This window comes from Apodemus sylvaticus, chromosome 10 (genome assembly GCF_947179515.1).
Source record: "Apodemus sylvaticus chromosome 10, mApoSyl1.1, whole genome shotgun sequence".
In the NCBI taxonomy this organism is placed as follows: Eukaryota; Metazoa; Chordata; class Mammalia; order Rodentia; family Muridae; genus Apodemus; species Apodemus sylvaticus.
This window is the reverse complement of record NC_067481.1, coordinates 45,165,885-45,185,245: the sequence shown is the minus strand read 5'-3', so window position 1 is coordinate 45,185,245 and position 19,361 is coordinate 45,165,885. Positions and strand designations below refer to the sequence as shown.

At 46.7% G+C, this 19,361-nt stretch overlaps 1 protein-coding gene and 1 pseudogene across 1 annotated transcript; both read right to left on the bottom strand.

Annotated features, from left to right (window-relative positions):
- Positions 1-16: 16 nt before the first annotated feature.
- On the bottom strand, positions 17-8,715 carry Tmem97 (transmembrane protein 97). The gene is made up of 3 exons (XM_052195391.1): positions 8,463-8,715; positions 2,159-2,303; positions 17-1,018 (listed from the first exon to the last, which is right to left on the bottom strand). The coding sequence occupies exons 1-3, from the start codon at positions 8,586-8,588 to the stop codon at positions 759-761; spliced, it is 531 nt and encodes a 176-aa protein (XP_052051351.1). The 5' UTR covers positions 8,589-8,715; the 3' UTR covers positions 17-758.
- A 10,291-nt stretch (positions 8,716-19,006) lies between these two features.
- On the bottom strand, positions 19,007-19,157 carry LOC127695661 (uncharacterized; annotated as a pseudogene).
- Between the last annotated feature and the right edge of the window lie 204 nt (positions 19,158-19,361).

Here is a 19,361-nt window from a genome sequence, read left to right as displayed (position 1 = left end):
ACAATGAGCCAGGCAGTGGTCAGCAGCTACCTTTATTTGGACCACACACAGAAGTCAGACAGTAATAAACACAGCAAGATGTCGTGTGAGCAAAACCAGCACTGTCTAGCACCCACCGGTCTTTGTTTCTGTAAGGAGAGCCAGTGGGGCAACAGCAGACACTGGACCTTCCAGGTACCCTGGAGGTAGAAGGACGAATCTGTGTACTAAGGAGCCCAGTGGTGTGAGATTTCAGAGTAGGGACCTATGAGAGCAGTTCTTGGAATCAGCACCAGAATAACTCAGGCCAAGTGATCTGTTCAAGATAGAAATGGAGGTACCTTCCCTTCCACTGTAACCCATTTCTGGCTTGGACTCATGTGAGGCTATATTTTTCTCCCAGAGGTGGAGGTGTGGGCAGGAACCCATGTTAAAAGGTGCTAAAGAGGCGAAATACTGCTCATTTGTTGACTATCATGGTCGAGTTGAAGACTTAGGGGTATGCATTCTAGGTCAGGAGCTAGCCGGCTTCTCATCTGTCCTTTTTAGCACTGCTGTGGTAGTTTTGGCACCATTTTGCTGTAACCTGCTCAGATACCTGCTGATGGCCTGTTCAGCCCTTGGAAGGTAAAGGCCTGGCATGTCTCTTGCCACTATCTTGTTCATATGCACTGCTGATGGTGTTTGAAATGCTGCTGAAACAGGTTCAGAGCAGTTTTCTTGTGTTGTCCAAAAGGCAACTGTGCTGTGGGCTCTCCCCACAGGCTAGTGGCTGCCACTTATTTTTTCTTTCTCTTCTCCTCATACTTGTAGTAAGGGTTCCGAAGCATGAACAGGAGGAGTATAAGGGGGATTATTAAATAGGGGGCATAGATACCTACAAGGGTCATTCGTTCACGGAAACTCTCAGGTCTTTGTCCCTTGAAAGCGACAGCTTTAGAGAAATCCTCAAATAGAAATGTATAAAGGATTGGAATTAAAGTTGTTATGGTGTGAACTGCATAGATGATTGCAGGGATTCGGATCCATCGGCAGCTTCCTGAAGCAGAGGAAAAGGAAGGGGTGATTAGGTTAGGAAGCAACTCCAAGGGTGCCTGGGACACGCTCTGTCTCATCACCCTGCCTGTCTGCCTCCTTAGTGGAAACTCATACTATACATACACATGAAAAACAGGTGTTAGCCGGGCGGTGGTGGTGCACGCCTTTAATCCCAGCACTTGGGAGGCAGAGGCAGGAGAATTTGAGTTAGAGGCCAGCCTCATCTACAGAGTTTCAGGACTATACAGAGAAACTGTCTGGGGGGGGGGGGGGGGGGAAGAGTTTAGAAAAGCAGGTGTTGTCCTGATCAACAGGTAAGCTTACAGGACCCAGTTGAGTGAGGGTAAGGGTTGGCATCTAGCTCAGTAAACAGAGCAGCAAACAGCTCAGCCAGTCTGGTCTAAAACACGTGGAAGGGACCCTGTTCCAGCACCCAAGAAAGTGATTCACATGCAGGATAAAGTGAGAGCCTTTTTCACTCTGTAAGCTCAGTTTCCAGGGGCAGGCATGGTTACTTCATAAAGTCACCAATTATATGATGACAAGTAGGCATACATTTTTTTTGTTTGGGTTGCCTGCGTGTATTTAGTGTGGAATGTCCTGAGGCCAGAAGAGGGTGTTGGATCTCTTTACACTGGAGTTCTAGAATGGTTACAAGTTGCCACGTGGGTGCTGGAACCAACCTGAGGTCCTGTAGGAGAGCAGTTAGCAGGGCCGGGAAGGTGGCCCAGCCATTAGAGGCCAGGCTCACTACCAAGCAAGAAGAGCAGCCAGGGTTCTTAATTGCTGGGCCATCTCTCCAGCCCCAGGAATAATTTTTAAATGAGAAGTTTAGCTCTTCAGGGATTAGCTTGATACTTCCTGCTTATAAGGCGATATACCAACCTAGGTGGAAAGTAAGGCCAAGGATAGAAGAAAATATATTTGTGAGTAGTGGACAATAAAGAGAACAAGTTTGTCCTTGGCCTCGGGTTTCACAGGAGGGACTTTTAGAAAACTGAGACAGTCCAGCTTAGGAGACCAGCTAAGCCTCGTTTAATGTTTCCCAGTGACATATATACTAGTGGATACCAGATCCTTCAAGCCATGGGTTCACTCCAAGAGATTTCTGAGCAAAACTAGGAATTCACACTGTACCAACCTTTGAAGAAGGCATACGCTGCAATGGGAAAGAAAGGCAGCTGGAACACGAGCTCACAAAGCAGGAAGGACTTGAACCACACTGGAGGCTCCTGCATCAGAGGGTCTTTGAACTCCTTAGAGTACCACCGCAGCAGCTTGCTGACCTGGAAAGAGACAGGATCACAGTGAGGACGGCCTTGCGGCCTGCACAGGCTCAAGTGGCTCCAGCGCACCAATGTCCTCAACTAAGAGTCCCTTGTACAGTGGAGCCACATGCTCCACTAGCTCTCCCTTTACTGCAGTTCTTCATGCTGTGGTGACCTCCAACCATAAAAGTATTTTTGTTACTGCTTCATAATGGTAATTTTTCTACTGTTATGAATCATAATGTAAATATCTGTTTTCCCATCGTCTTAGGCAACCTGTGTGGAAGTCATTAGACTTCTAAAAGGGTTACCACCACAGGCTGAGGACCATTGGCCTAGATAGTCACTGATAAAAAACTTACTAGCCATAATTCAAATGTTGCCTTCTCTGCACAGTACATTTTCCTTTTCAGTCCTGTCTTAGTGCCACTGTACATCTGTTCCTAACTCTGTGATACCACAAATCTAGGCATATTACTGTACAGCTACAGTGTCAGCTGCTTAGGAGATTTTCAGGATGCTAGTCCTCTACTGATTTTTGGTAAGAAAATTAAAACCCTATCCTGACATTTTCCCTTTCACAAATGCATATCCAGGTCCAAAAGCTAGATACTGCAAACGCAGAAACCCGCTGTATTTCCTTGGGGGGTGGGGGGGAGTAGAAGGAAGTAAATCCAGCCTCTGGAGACATGATGGACATCTTAATCCTAATATTACAAATAAGTTTATTTTCATTTATCTTTTAAAACACTGGCTGGGGTATTTGTAAAGGAACAAGTACACTGCATCTAGGATTGCAAGGCTGGAGTTAGCAGTTTGGTCCTAGCTCCAGCCTCACCCTTCCATCAGTCAATCAAAGGCTGCAGGTGCCCACCCTGTGCTTTGCAGGAGCCAGAAGCTAGGGCCTGTCGAACTTAGCATCCTGAATCCAGGCCATCCCCAACTACATACTTGGTCTAAGGCTAACCTGGGCTACATGAAATCACGTTTCAAAAACAAAACAAATTAACATTACAAAAAATAGCCTGGAGGTGGCACTCTTACAGCTTCAAAGCCAACTAAGTGTTGGGCTACTGTGGGTAAAGGCAGCTTCCTTGTGTTTATCTTACAATAGAAAATCTAGAGATATTTTTTGTGTTAATTTTTAATCAACAGATAAAGGCTGTTAGGGTGGTGGCATATAGTAATCCCAGCACTTGGAAGATGGAGCAGGAGGACTGGGAGGGAGTTCAAGGCAAGCCTAGTTGGAGGCCAGGTCTGAGATACTGTAGACCCATCTCCAAAACAAACCAACCAAGTAACAGCAAAGACAGGCTGGCCGCTGTGAAACCAAAGCTCTTAAGAGCTTTTAAGCATCCAGATGCTGCTGGGGTCCCAGGCATCAGCACACACAGCTTTGATTCTTGGCAAAGCCCCCTGCCTCAACACTCTTCAGGGCAGTAAGGCGGGGACAGTAAAGGTTGTCAGCCCTCTCGAGACTCCACTTCCTCATCCGTAAATTTAGCAGGTTAGACTGTTTTTTCCTTTGTTTTTTATTTATACATTTTTTTTTATTTTTTATTTTGAGAACAAGTCTCTCTAGCTGAGGCTGGCCTTGAACTCCTGATCCTCTACTTCCTGATGCAGGGAACAGAGCTGTGTATCACCACAGTTTCACTTTACAGTGACTAGCTTGGGAAGATGTACTGCAGAGTGAAGTGGCTGAATGTCACTGGACACAGCGTCTGAGTGTGTGTCCTATCTGCAGGTCCGCACAGACGTGTGCTGAAAGGCTGCAGAATAAGATCAGCAAAGCTGGCTGCGCACTCCCAGTCAGTTAGAGCCCATAGGGGTCTTCCGCGTATCTGCTGCCAGAACAGCCTGGACAGAGAGAGTGGAAGACAAAGACAAGGTCCCCAGCGGGGTGGAGGCCAAGGGCCTGGGTCTGAGCAAGACCCCTAAGAGCACCACTCGCGGTGCTGACGACCATCCTATGGTGGTCAGATGCAGGGAGGTAACCGTGGCCTGCAGAGCACAGTGCGAGCACAGATGAAGGAAGCTTACTTGTCCAGACCCGAAGATTCTCCACTTTAACACTACCAAATGTAAGCATGTAACTGCTCATTATCTTTTAAGTCCCAAACCCCAAGGTTTAAAAGAAAAAACTTTCCATTTACACACACTCCGACCTAGAACACATCATCTTTCTGAAGACATGGGCTACTGAATACTGCAGACCTACAGGCTCACACCTGTTTCTTGCTTTAACAGAATGGGTTCACTCAGCTGCAAGAGATAATACAAAATCTTTCCTTTCTGTTTAAACTCAAATTCAAGTCTTTTAACTGTTTCATAATTGTGATTTGGTTGAAACAACAGCAACAAAAAGGTTTAGCTTGCAAAACTTAGCCCAACTGCTGAGACCTTCTACATTTTTAGAAAATAAAATCCTAGATAATAAGTTTTAGCTATTTATTGATCTTTTGAGGAGGGTGTAAACTTCAGCTATTGCTATTTTACAGAGATGGTCTTGCAGTTCTAAGTTTAGGTATCATTCAAGACAATCTGAGACGGACTCAAGTCACACACTATTCTTTTCTTTGTGGAAAAGCAACAAAATCATCACTCCCTCATCCAAAAACAAGAGGGGAACAGGGGATGCAGGTTTATGCTTTCAATAATCAACAACAGAGACGCATAGTTTTGGCCAGTGCATTAAAAAGGCAGGGCCAACAAGATGGTTCTGTGGGTAAAGTGCTTGGTTATCACAAACCCGATAACTGGAGTTCAGTGCCAGAACTCCTACAAATGTGGAAGAAGGGAAGAACTGATCTACCAATTGTCCTGTGACCTCTACACATGCACTGCGGCATGAACTCCCACACAAAATAAAATTTCAAAAGGCAAAAGGGGACAGAGGTAATGAAGCCTAGTGCTATGTGCATGAGACACATGACTAATGAATGCTACATCCCTATCCTGGAAGCTGTTGTAGGATATTTTTGATCATACTGTGATCCCCGAGGTGGTGTTATTTACTGAAACAAAAAACAATTAAAAAACAAACAAACAAAAAAAACCCTGTTTCTACTTGTGGTGTAGCTTGGCACTTAGCACACAACTTGAATCCCTCTGGCTGGAATTAATCCCTCTGGAATACAGACATGCTCTTAAAACTCACCTTTCATTTCATTCCAAACAATTAAGGTAAATTTAGTTTTTTGAAGGAAGCACCTGTGTTTGAAAGTTGTATCTAACTGAGTGGCAAAGTGACAAATCAGAGAAAGATTTGATAGAATAGGATCTGCCCAACTCTCGTGGAGAGGAAAGGGAAGCTATTTGAGATAGAGCAGAGGAAAGAGAAAGGCAGTTTTACCGGGAGAGACTGGTTGCAGAGAGAACTAGATATAGATGAAGACAGACCAAGCCAGAGAACGAGAAGGAGCTAGATTACAACAGATTGCTAGTACTAGCTTGAGGCCAAGCAGATTAATTCAGAAGAGGCCTGGACAGAAGTCTGATTGAGAGAGGAGTTTGAGCCACAGATCAGAAAAAAAAAAAAAAAAAAAAAACAGGAAGGAGTGAGCTTATTCAGCAGTAAGTTTGAGAGGCTGAAAACATTCGAGTCCTAGACAAGAGTGTACAGAGAGGCTAGAGGCCTCCAGGACTAGGCCTAGGTTAACAGATGGAGGCAGTGAGCGTTTACTCTGAGATGACAATTACAACAGGAGAATAAAAGTGACTTAACAGGAAGCTAATGAAGTCTATCAGATCAAATAGAGATTGGGCATAATGAAATAAGCTTTAAGTATTTGGGAGGTAGATACAGGAATTCTGTGAGTTTGAGACCAGCCAGGTCTACAGAGTTACAGAACAGCTAGAGCTATGCAATGAAATACTATCTTGAAAAACAAACAAAAATAAAATGTCCGTGGTGTCTGTCTGATGCTGGTCAGCTGTTTCAGAAGTGGTGCGCAAGGATGGGTGCGAGCAATCAGAAGGTAAACAGAGGGGCTGGAGAGATGGCTCAGCGGTTAGAGCACCGACTGCTCTTCTGAAGGTCCTGAGTTCAATTCCCAGCAACCACATGGTGGCTCACAACAATCTGTAATGGGATCTGATGCCTGTTCTGGTGTGTCTGAAGACAGTGACAGTGTATTCCACCACATACATAAATAAATCTTTAAAAAAAAAAAAGTAAACCAGGAATTGCCAGGGAAGCAGAGGCAGGCTTTTCAAAGTAGTTAGGCCCTATGTCAAAAAAGCTGTCACTCAAACCAAATGATGCCTGTAAATCCAGTACAGCTCAACTAGTGAATTCAATTTTTAAACAAAAAACAAAACCCAACCAAACAACAAAACCAAAATCCCAAAACAATACCAAAGGAAAACCAAGGGCTGAAGACAATTGAGTATACAGAGCCCTGGGTTTTATCCCCACTGCTACCAAACCCCAAGGAGACGGTGACTTCCCTTCTTCATGGCTAGAGCTAGAGCAAAGTTTTGATGGCCCCTCTGCAGTCTTCAGATCCTTCTGTGGCAGCAGACTGACAGCATTCAAAGGTATCATGTCCTAATCCATGTTCAACAGGACACAGGATGTTCAAGGGGAGGATTCCTGGGTTATATGGTGGCCTAATGAATTACAAGTGACCTTATAAAAGGCAGAGAGAGAGATGTGAATGCAGATGAAGTTGCAATATGACAGTGACCTGCAGAGATTGCAGTGAAAGGGCCACAACCAAAGAAAGGTGAAGACCGAGCTCAGTGGGTAGACTGTGTGCATAGCAAGCTTGAGGTCCTGAGTGTGATCCGCTGCTCTGCAAACCCAGCCACCGAACACTGGCAGCCACCACAAAACTGGAACAGGCGAGGCTCATAGTCTACCCCTGAGCCTGAGACCTACCATTCTAAATTTCTAACCTCCAAGCAGCCTAAGAATAAAGTTGGGGTAAAGTAAGCCACTGCATTTGTGACAGTTTTAGAGAAGTGAAACAAATCAACACGACTTGATACATACTGGTTTTGGTGCTCGGATTTGAATCCAGGGCCTCACACAGGCTGGCAATTGTTTTTACCAAGGAGCCACAGCCTTAATCCGACAATCTTTGAGTTTACAATCTAAAGCTGTGGCTACATACAGGTAGTATGCCGCTTACAGCCCGGCCTGAGGTTACAGCCCGGCCTGAGGTCCTCTTGCAATGTATTCAAATGAACTATTATTATTTTAAAGAGAAAAAAGTAGGATCCGTAGGGCCCTCAACATACCCAGATAGTTAGCCAGTTCTTGGGAAAGCAACTCCACATACCAGTGCTCTTACCACATACTACCTAGTGTTTCCCCGTAGATCAAAGGTCTTCACAATTATGTGGTTCCACAAACAAACCAAATAGAGGCTTAAGGGGAGGGGGGTGACACTGCTGATGGTGCCACTCCTAACTTTGTTGGGACAGTGTCATATCCTCTCAGAGGATACAAGGCACATGTCATTTTGCAGACACCATTGAGAATTTACGGATGTAAGATTAAGAACTGCCCTGCAAAGAAGAAAAATTTAATGAACATTTCAGAGGTAAAAATCAAATCTTTAGGTGGATAAGTCAGTCAGTAGATCGGAGAAGCATGCAGAAATTCTATGGAAGTTTACAGATCCAGATAAAGTGGGGCGGTCCCTTAAGTTCGGGTCAAAGAATGCTCTCCAGTGCTCATCTTCAAACAATTCAAACAACTGACTTGAAAAAGCGGCATTTCCTCAACTGCTCAAGCTAGATCCTGCCCCAGAATGAGTGTATTAATGCCACGCAGCAGTAATCAGGGGCTAACCCTTCAGTCATTTTATTCTACGCGGGCTTTTTTCTCCCCTCGGATTACATTGGACTTTTAGAGTCCATCCAAACACAACAGATCCAACAAGTGACAGACACTGGTTCACCCGGACAACTTCCCTCAGCCACCTGCCGTAGGTGGAACCATGGAAGCGAAACAAACCCAGGCAAAGGGTGTGCAAAGGTTTGGAGAGTACACGGGGCTGGACCCAGGACCTCCTAAGCATGCGTCCTAACATTGCGTTGCACCCTCAGTTCCGCTCTGAAAAGAACAAAGCGGTGGTCAACGGCTTGGGGCAGCCGGTTGCGGCCGAAGTCAGGCCGGGAGCCAACAGAAATCAGGACGGCCACGTGGGGACCCCTGAGCCTCACCTCCTGCGGGTAGAGTTCGGGCGGCAGCACCGCCTGCAGGTCGATGAACAGCGTGATGGGGATGTGCGAGACGAAGTAGAGGCCCAATAGCCACTCGACGCAGCGCCTGGCTGCCAGGGACGCCATGTTACCTCCAGTCAGTTGGGATACGACTGACACGCCGGCGCTAGAAGTCTGCGACGTGGTTAGAAGCCCCGCGCCCTCGCTGTGCTCATACAGGCCATGCCCATTGGTCGAGGGGGGAAACAGAAGCGGCTCGCGAGTGGGCGGAGGCCAGTGGATCCCGCCCATATGCCGTTTGAGTGATGGCCTGCCAGCTGTTTCCATTGGCTGCTGGGAGTACGCGCGAGGGGGCGTGGCTCTGTGCCGCTCACGTGGGCGGGGCTGCGTGCTGTGGTGTTCCTGTACCTTGTGTCTTTCGTTCTCTGGTTTCTGTTCCGCGTCGTTGTCTGCGGCCAGTGAAGCCAGAGCTCGCAGTGGCGGTTTTGGAGCTCTGCGAGCCGGGCTTTCCTGCTGACTCCAAAATCACTGCCCAGCCCAAAAATAACGATTTTTTTGTTGTTTTTTTCGAGACGGGGTTTCTCTGTGTAGCCCTGGCTGTCCTGGAACTCACTCTGTAGACAAGGCTGGCCTCGAACTCAGAAATCCGCCTGCCTCTGCCTCCCAGAGTGCTGGGATTACGGGCGTGCGCCACCACCGCCCGGCTAGATAACGATTTTATATGATGGACCCTGTTAGGCCTGGGACAGTGAGGGCTGCCATTCTATGAGAATAGGGGACATAGGAAGTATATTCAAGGGAAAGGAATTCAGTTTGTGCTTGTAGACACTGAGCAGGATTGGGGCGTGGGTACTGCAAAATATTGAGCACTTGCTTAGCACTCTAGAAGGCCCGAGTTCCATCTCCTGTGCCATTTGAACCAGAGCCCCAAAGGGCCAGGTGTGGACAGAAATCTGTGAGGTCTAAGCCAGCCTGGTCTACATAGAGTTACAGGCAAGCTAGCGACACATAGAGCCTGTCTCAGACCGAATCAACCAACCAAAAGAGACCTTGAGCAGGCAGGCAGTTGGATGAACCTGGTTTAGATTTGTAAGACGGCATTGGAAGAAGATCAGAGAGCAAAGGGCATTAAGAAGTCCTACAGAATCAATGAGGGTCACGGGAGTAGGTGACCAAGAGAATGATGGTCACAGGGAGGAATGGGGTAGCTGTGTCACAGTTAACACTGGGTGGTGTCCCCCTGCACCAATGAGTCAGGAGTCCTATGGCTGCAGAGCAGTGAATCAGGAGGTGGGGAAATGGAGCCAGAGTGTAGACAACTAGTCAGGAAGAGGTGGAGAAATGGACCCCATATGTCTTCCTTTTGTATTTGTTTTTTTCAGACAGACTCTTACTATGTAACCTTGTGACTGGCAATGCAGACAAGGCTAGCCAGAACCTCACAGAGATCCACCCTGCCTCTGCCTTCCAAGTGCTGAAATTAAAGCCATGGGCATCCTGCTTGCTCCAGTGTGCCTATTTCAATGGAGACTAGGATGTTTAAATGGGTTTGAAGTTTCTGCCCACAGAGAAGGAAGTATAGCTAAGGGAAAGCAAAGATTAGGGTTAGCCAGGGTAGTCTGTGTGCCCAATGGTGGCTGCCACAGCACTAAGACAGAGGGGTTGGCATTGCTGAGGTGGGTGGCTCTTGACCTGGAGGCCCCACTCTCCTGAGCTGTTTCTCCCAGTGTGGGGTCTGCTCAGGGAAAGCATATTGGATGCATTGGGGAGGGTGTGGTCAGGAAGATAAAGGTGAGCTGAAGAAAGTGGACAAGTGGTTGAAGTAATAGACTGTGGGACCCAAGGACAACAGGGACAGATGAGGCTACAGGCATGGGTAACTAGAGAAAGTTGAGAGGTAAATGGTCTAGGCCCTGCTGAGGATGTCAGTGGGCCAGGAGTGTGGGATGTCTGTAGGATTTCTGGTGTTGGGATATCCTGCCTTCCAGGTCTGGCTGCAGTGTTCTAGGGGGAGGATTTCTAGAGATGTGGTCAGGGCACAGAGACCCAGTGCCCTGAAGAAACAACAGAGGAAGGTGGGTGAGGGCAGAGCCAGGCCTTAACCTCAGATGTGGCCTTGGAGAGTGGGGAGGCAGGTGACCTGGTTTCAAAGAATGTGGGAAAACAAACAGCTGGGGGAAGCTAAGTCCTAGACAAAGCCAGGTGCCAGTTTCTGAGGTGACTTCTGAGGGAGAGAAGGGCAGGGAGCAGGGTGGAGAGAGAAACAGCAACAGGGGCAAAGTCTGAGTAGATGGCCATTTGGGAACAGAGTTCCACTCTTAGGTGGCCAAAGAGATATTCCAAAGTCCTTCCCTCCCCTCCCCTCCCCTCCCCTCCCCTTCCCTTCCCTCCCCTCCCTTTTTTTTTCATTTTTTCCCTCATCAGTTTTCCTTTTTTAAAAGATGTATTTATTTTATGTATATGAGTATATTGTTGTCTTCAGACACATCAGAAGAGGGTATCAGATCCATCACAGATGGTTATGAACCACCATGTGGTTGATGGGAATTGAACTCAGGACCTCTGGAAGAGCAGCCAGTGCTCTTAACCGCTGAGCCATCTCTCCAGCCCTGCACCCCTCCCCCCATTAGTTTTTCAAGACAGGGTTTCTCTGTGTAATCCTGGCTGTTCTGGAACTCTGTAAATCAGACTGGCTCTGCTGAGTCCTGCATGGCCTAGGAAGGGACAGTGTGACATGGTTTCCCGCCCCTGGAGCAGAGACAGCAGAATGTGGCCTCCATAAGTATTGATGGTTTCTGAGTGTGAGGCTTGTTTGTATTAAAAAAAAAAAATACTTAGGCCAGGCGGTGGTGGTGCACGCCTTTAATCCCAGCACTTGGGAGGCAGAGGCAGGCAGATTTCTGAGTTCGAGGCCAACCTGGTCTACTGAGTGAGTTCCAGGACAGCCAGGGCTACTCAGAGAAATCCTGTCTCAAAAACAAAAAACAAAACAAAACAAACAAACAAAAAACCTTTTTACTTCATGTTGCTCTTTGAGGAAATAGTCTCCCTGACAAGATTATTGGGGACTGTGCTCTCTCCCAAGGTTAATGATTCCATGATAATTAGAGACAACTAAGTGGGGGGGGAGGGAAGTGAGGGTGTGTCTAAAGTCCTTAGCAAAAATGGTAATGCTGTGACCTTTAGGACAGCCCTAAGGCTGTGGGAAAGAACTCTGAAAGCATGAGCTCAAAAATATATAATTTCTCAACTATGCAAAATATAAGGATGTGATATGAATTATATGAGGGGCTTCAGAGACCTAAAAGAACAGAGGCAGCTGTACTATGAGCCAGCTTGTCAGAAAAATACAAGGCAGGCAGATTCCTGAGTTCAAGGTCAGCATGGGACCAAGCAAATTGAAGCCCAGCTGTGCTGATCTCAGAGCTGAATGCAACCCAGATAGGTTATTGTCTGTGCTCACAAAGGCAGGCAGATCTCTGAATTAATTTGCAATGTTAAGAAAAATGTGCTTTCTGTCATTTCCGAGGGGTTAAGGAACTAAGGTAAAAAAAATGCTGATTGGTGGGATAATCAACAGGGAACATGGGGCAGATGATTGAATTGATATATAAATAAAAGACTGAGCTTTGGTCTGTGAGAGCTGAGCTAACTGGAGATCTTCAGAAAGCTGTCAGCTTGTACTCTACAATTGACTTTCCTTTCTTTCTTTGTTTTTTCTTTCTTTCTTTCTTTCTTTCTTTCTTTCTTTCTTTCTTTCTTTCTTTTCTTTTCTTTTCTTTCCCTTTCTTTTGGTTTTTCAAGACAAGGTTTCTCTGTGTAGTCCTGACTGTCCTGTAGACCAGGCCAGCCTTGTTTGAACTCAGAAATCTATCTGCCTCTGTCTCCCAAGTGCTGGGATTAAAGGTGTGCGCCACCACTGCCTGGCAAGTAATTTCTCTAAAAGCAAACAAAAACCAAAAGGCAGGTACCAGAGGAACACAAGCTGCCTGAGGGGAGTCTGTTTGAAGTAAGGCTTAAAAGAAAAGTTGTCCTCCTTACCCTCAGTTCAGGCCTCCAATTCTATTCTGGGAAAGGCTTCCCTCTTTCCCATTTTTAACCATTCATGAGAATGTGAAGTCCTAGGAGGGACCAAAACTCATTAGAAAACAGATTCAGTATTTGTCCAGATCACAAAGTAACAAGGCAAAGTACAGTACCATGCCATTGTAATGTCTAGCCTTGGAATCCCAATAAAGGTGTGAGTGGTGCTTAGTTCAGACCTTCCCTCCATTCTGGGTCAAGAGTGTCCTTCCTCATAAAGGTTGTAATCCCCTCCAGACCAGGGCCCTGGGAAGCCTGGCCAGCTGTACCAGCTATATTCAGAAGAGGACCTGGCGCACTGTACCATCCAGCACTCAGGTCTAAGGGGCTGCAGTGCCACGCAAATGTATGGGGTGCAGACCTCGATCACCACCCTAACTTTGGCTTTCAACTTCAGAAGTGTGGAGCCCTAGCAGGGATCTGCCCAGGGAGCATGGCAAGAGTGCAGCTGTCGGTGTAACAGCAATGTACCTAGCTGTTGTTATCTGTAGATAAAGATTTCAAGGCCAAATGCTTCCAGTCTAAGGCCCTTCTATCTAATCTCTACAGCTGCTGTCTAGTTTACAGTTCCTTTAGTGGATCTGAAGTTCTTTTTTTGTCTAGATTTTTAACTTCCTTTTTGAAATAGGGTCTTTCTATGTAGTCCTGGCTGTCTGAACTTCACTCTGTAGACCACATCTGCCTCTGCCTTAGACTGCCACCTGTCTCTGCCTCCAGAGCGCTGGGATTAAAGGCGTGTGCCACCACATTTGACTCTTTTTTTTTAGATTAAATCTCTCTCTCTCTCTCTCTCTCTCTCTCTCTCTCTTTCTCTCTCTCTCTCTGTGTGTGTGTGTGTGTAGGAAACAAGTGTTGTGTGTAATGCCCACTAAGGTAAAAGGAGAATGTTAGATGTATGTCCAGGAGCTAAGGTTACAGGAGCACAGGTGATTGTGAGCTGCCTGGTGTGGATGCTGGAAAATGAACTCAGGTCCTTTCAAGAGCAGTATGCACTGTGCAATGGTGAAGCCCCTTCTCCAACCCCAGAACTGAAATTATTAATTTAAGGAAGTCATTTCATCTTATAGTGCAAATGGTCCTGGAGAAGGAGAAGTGGGGGGGGGGGGGAGAGGGGCGAGAGCTAGTTTGTAGTCATCACTTGTTCTGGCTGGTTTTGTGTGTCAACTTGAAACAAATTGGAATTATCACAGAGGTAGGAGCCTCCCTTGAGGAAATGCTTCCATGAGATCCAGCTGTAAGGTATTTTCTCAATTAGTGATCAAGGGGGAGGGCCCCTCATGGGTGGTGCCATCCCTGGGCTGGTAGTCTTGGGTTCTATAAGAAAGCAAGCTGAGCCGGGAGGTCGTGGCACATGCCTATAATCCCAGCACTCTGGGAAGCAGAGGCAGGCAGATTTCTGAGTTCGAGGCCAGCCTGGTCTACAGAGTGAGTTCCCGGACTATACAGAGCTATAGAGAAACCCTGTCTCGAAAAACCAAATCCAAAAGAAAGCAAGCTGAGCAAGCCAGGGGAAGCAAGCCAGTAAGGAACATCCCTCCATGGCCTCTGTAGCAGCTCCTGCTTCCTGACCTGCTTGAGTTCTGGTCCTGACTTCCTTTGGTGATGAACAGCAATGTGGAAGTATAAGCTAAACAAACCCTTCCATCTCCAAACAGAACCCCTGACTAAGACATCACACAAAGCTCAGTGTCTTCAGTCTTCCTGGGAAAAGACTGTGCTTAAGGCCTTTTGTAAATTATTTGAATATCAGGACCTTAAAAAAATGAAACAAAAAGACCCAAATGCCTAGCTCACCCGCTGCGTGGAATCTGTTAGTGTATTCAAGTAGACCCAAGCAAGGATTGTGATAAACACACTCTGCACAGTGATGTCATCACTCCCCTGTGTCACTAACATGGGACTTAACACAAATACAACTTTAGCGTTCTGAAAACCCGGGTCAGTGTATGGCCGAGTGACTGGACTTACAAAGGCTAGTAGAAAAACAAACGAGACTCTGAGCCGTACACCTGGGGAAACCACATGCAAATGCTGCTTCTTTCTACTAAGTGCACGGGAAACAAAGATCCCTGAAAAAAAAAAGGAGTTGCTGGCTGAGCATGGTGGCCCATGCTCTTGAGAGGTAGAGGAAGGAAGACCAGGAATCCAAGGGCATACACACACTTGGCTACTTGGCAGGTTCAAGACCGCTCTGAACTACATGAAACTCTCCCTTTAAAAAAAGGGGAGTGGAATTTATTTGTGAGACAAACACAGTTAGCTCACCAGTATCCCTGATGGTAGAAAGGGAATTCCGGCATTACAAGTACCCTAGGTGTCAGAGGTTGGAGGAGGCTCTGGCTGGGTTGGCTGTTTTGCTCATGGACAGCACCTGCACAGACCGTCCCTTTGCTCACCACTCAACCCACACCACCCTCCTTACCACACCCAGCCTGCGTAGTTGACGGCCACCTTTGCTTTGCCTCTCTTTGGTGGCACCTGTGACCATCTATGACACTTTGGCTGAGAGCTTGTCCCTTTCCACACTGAACATGTCCCTGCGCATATTTTCACTCTACCTTAGGTTCCTTAAAACCAGGCTGTGTCTTGGACATCTTGCTGAGTGAAAAGTAAAGTTCCTCCTGCCACATGCAGACTGTCCCCTAGTGTCACTGAGAAGGAATGCAGGTGTAAGATGAGATTTGATTCAAGAGCTTCTGGTGCTTTAGGAGATGGTGAGATCTGGACACTATTGTGGTTCACACCAACAGACAGATTCATACTTCAGAATAAAACCATGAGGCGGGCATTTACCACCACCAAAGGACTGCCATCAAACCGATGCTAGGATCATGTCAGTGCTGGGGATTTGGCTCCGGGAAAGCAGGGAGACTTAGAACTCTTTGGAGCTGCAGGGTTTTGCCAGGCTCTGCAGTGGCTAATCATGAACGACAACACCATTTTGTTCTTAGCTCTCCTGGATTAGGTTTTGAAAGTTGCATTAGCCAGGGCCTGGTTGTGTATACTTTAAATCCAAGTCCCAGCAGCCCCAGCACTGGGGAGGCAGACGAGGCCTCTGACCCGTCAGACAAGCACTTCACCACTGAGCTCCACTCTCTAACGCAGTTTACTTTCCTCTTTTTTGAAGCTGGGTCTCACTGTGTAGCTCTGGCTGCCCTGAAACTCGGTGTGTAGACCAGGGTGGCCTTGAACTCACAGGGAACCTGCTGCCTTCTGAGTGCTTGGATTAAAGATGTGTTTCCAGCATTAGGCATCTTCTTTCTTATTGGGGGGTAGGGGGTGGGGTTGAGAAAGGGTTTCTCTGTGTAGTCCTGGCTGTCCTGGAACTTGCTCTGTAGACTAGCTTGGGCTTGAACTCACAGAGATCCATTTGCCTCTGCCTCCATGGTGTGCTACCCCCTCCTGGCTAGGCATCTTCAAGTGTGGTGGAGGAGGTAAGCTTAGGGGCCGGCCTTTACAATCAGTCTGCCCTGCTCTCTCCCTACTTCCCCCCTTTTTTATAGCTCACTGGTTCTAATTTGTGCTGTGTGGAGTGTGTTTGTGTGTGTGCATTCACACCTACCTCTGGCTCCTTCAGTATTTCAGTCACATCACTCAGTGGTCTCTGAGATTAAAGGTGACATGTGGGTTGGGGAGAATAATGGAGGGAGAGTTTCATTGGGGAGGGAACTGGGAAGGTAGTGCAGAGGAGGAGATTGGAAGAGACATAACTAGCACTAAGGATGTTTGAAAAAGACACACGGAGGCCTACTATTTTATAAGCTTCTTAAATATATAAACACATATATTAAACATGGCATGGTACCATATGCTTTTAATCCCACCACTTGGGAGGCAAAGGCAGGCAGATATCTGTGAGACCAACCTGGTTTACTTAGTGAGTTCCAGGCCAGCCAGAGCTACAGAGTGAGACTCTATCTCAAAAACAAAAAGCAAAGCAAAACAAACAAACAAACAAACAAACAAAAACGCCCAAAAACCAAAACAAAAAAAAAAACCAAAACAAAAACCCCACAAAAAACCAAACCAACAATATCACATCATCATAAAAGAGTTTAATTGGAGTTTACACAGGGGATAAAAAGCCATAGGTTGCCAAACAAAAAGCCCACTGCCAGGGGTCATTTCCACAGAGTGGAATGTATGCAGTTCATGTCGGTCCTGATCTGAATGAACAACTGTCAAGAGTTGTTTATGAAACGACAGGGAAACTTGGAAGACCAATGTGACCCAGGTGTGTGGTGCCCTCCCTTGAGGTATACCTTCAGGGGTGTCCTGAGGCCTCCCCCAAACAATATAGGCATTTCCCACTGTTCTTGGCAGCCTATCAGAACGTGATGGTAAGACGACTGCAGAAGACACTACATGCTTGGCCACAGATGTGGGGAAATCAAGCTGGCACTGACCAGGATGCGTCCTCCTTATTGGCTAGCCGCCACATTACTAGGTGATAGGCAGGCCTCGCGGCAGTGAAGGTGGGTAGCCATTAACACTCTTACTCAGCCCTGAGCTCTGTGAGTTACAATAATGACCAGTGTGTCAAGATATGTCAACGGATACAAGAGTGTCATTTATGCCCTGGGGTAACCAGCTACTTGCTGATTAGATTTAAGGCCTGCTCCACAGGAAGAAACACATTCTGATTACTGTAGAGTTATCCAAGAAATATGGTTGGGAGCCCAGGGGCCTTAAGGGTGAGTCTAGTTCTATTGTTCTGCTAAATCTAAACAGACACAGCATCACACTGCCTTCTTATTATATCTTTACCGATGGATCAGTGGGGCTCTCGGACCCCATCAGAGAGCATGTACATCAGAGAGTGGGTACTGGAGACCCTCAGGATGCTGTCTGCATCACCACACCCACATTATATATATTCACTTTGTGTGTGCGTGTGTGGAGGTGAATGCTTTCTTCCACCCAGTGGACCTTGGGACTCCAACTCAGATTGTCAGGCTTGGTGGTGGGCACACCACTGTCCCCATTAACTTCTGTAAACATCCAGAATATAAGCAGTTCAGGCTTTGCTGGAAGCCTCTATCTAAGCTACTCTTCTGTCCTGTGTGAATGCAGCCACAGACCGGCCAGTGAGTAAACATGGCCAAGTTCTAATATCAAGCATGCTCAAAACAGCAGTCAACTTCGCCTATGGTAGCCATGCGCTCTTCTTGGCCAAATCCAGGTGGTCATGAGGTAAGAGAAAGGAGAGCACAGAGGTGTCATATCCCAGTTCTGAGGCCTTGGCCTGGAATTGGCCACATCTAGTCCCATTCTCTCAGTTTATTTAGATACTTGCCCACACTTTGCCACTAGGGGGCGTACCAGTCCAGACTAGCTGCATGGTTGCAGCCCATAAACTCCTGCTATGGGAGGTTTCCCCTGCAGAAATCGTGGTGACTCTCACTGTGTCTGGATTTGCTACAGTCTTAGAAAAAAGTCTGCAGAATGAAAGACATTAATTATTTCCCAACTAGTAGCAAATCATTTGGCAAAGACTATTATATGCCACTGTATGCCATGTAAGACGTGATCTCAATTTTTTTCTTTATTTCTTTATGTTCTGCTAAATCTAAGTAGACACAGCATCACACTGCCTTCTTATTGTATCTTTATCCATGGATCAGTGGGGCTCTCGGACTCCATCAGAGAGCATGTGCAGTGGGTACCAGAGACCCTCGGGACACTGTATGCATCACCACATCCAACCCAGCTCTGTAATCCTAATGCTTGGGAGGTGGAGGCAGGAAGATCACGATTTCAAAGACAGATTCCATTACATAGCAAGTTCAGGTCCAGCCTGGACACAGGAGCCACTGTCTCAGAAAAGCCCAAACAAACTTCTCCATAGGTTAGTTACTACAAGGGAAGAAGAGGCGGGGCCTAGTAGAGTGCAGACCTCTGGCAATCAATGCAATGCTGAACACATAATCATACGAACAACTTATCCCTCCAAATAAGACAAGCTGTTTGTGCCTCCTGATGGGATGGAATAGGAGCAGACCACTCACATTACCTTACAAAAGACCATCACACACACATATGCACACACACACACACACATGCACACACAAACACACACTCACATGTGGGATTTATTACTGAACATGACTTAGAGGGTTTTGGACAGCAGGGTGAAGCTTTCAGGAGTGGAGGAACTGCCACTTATCCAGGGAACCACAACTGGGAATATATTTCATTCCATAGCCATTAGTTACTGTGTCTTTAAAATCATCTGCATTAAACATGGGCAAGCCCACTTCTTTATGATCTGGATCTTCTAGTGGTGAAGGGACTTGGATTTGGCTACATACAGGGTTTCACCACATGTTCCTCACTCTGTAGTTTGGTGTGAATATACATGATGAGCTGGCCACTGCCCTGGGGCTTCCCAAAGGCACCCACATACCTGTCGAGCCTAGACTGGGGACAACACTGAGATCAGACATGAACAGCCACCAGCAAATTGTCTCCAGGGTCTCTTAGGTAACCCATGTAGGGAACAGGCTGTGTACACAGCCAAGGAGGCTGCTATTTGTAGCCACTATACATAAGGCTGATAGTTTTCCAAATGTTTAACAGGTATCTAAACCCGAGGAAACAAACTGATTATATAAATCTGACTTTTCCATGACAGCTGGCTCTGCCTTCTCTCCTTCTTAATTTTTTTTTTTTTAGAGATTTGCTTATTCACTTATACATGTATATGAGTGTTTTGTCTGCATGCATGTCTGCACACCAGAGAATGGCATGGGATCCCATTGGACTAGTTACAGATGGTTGTAGCTGCCATGTGGGTGCTGGGGATTGAACTGAGGA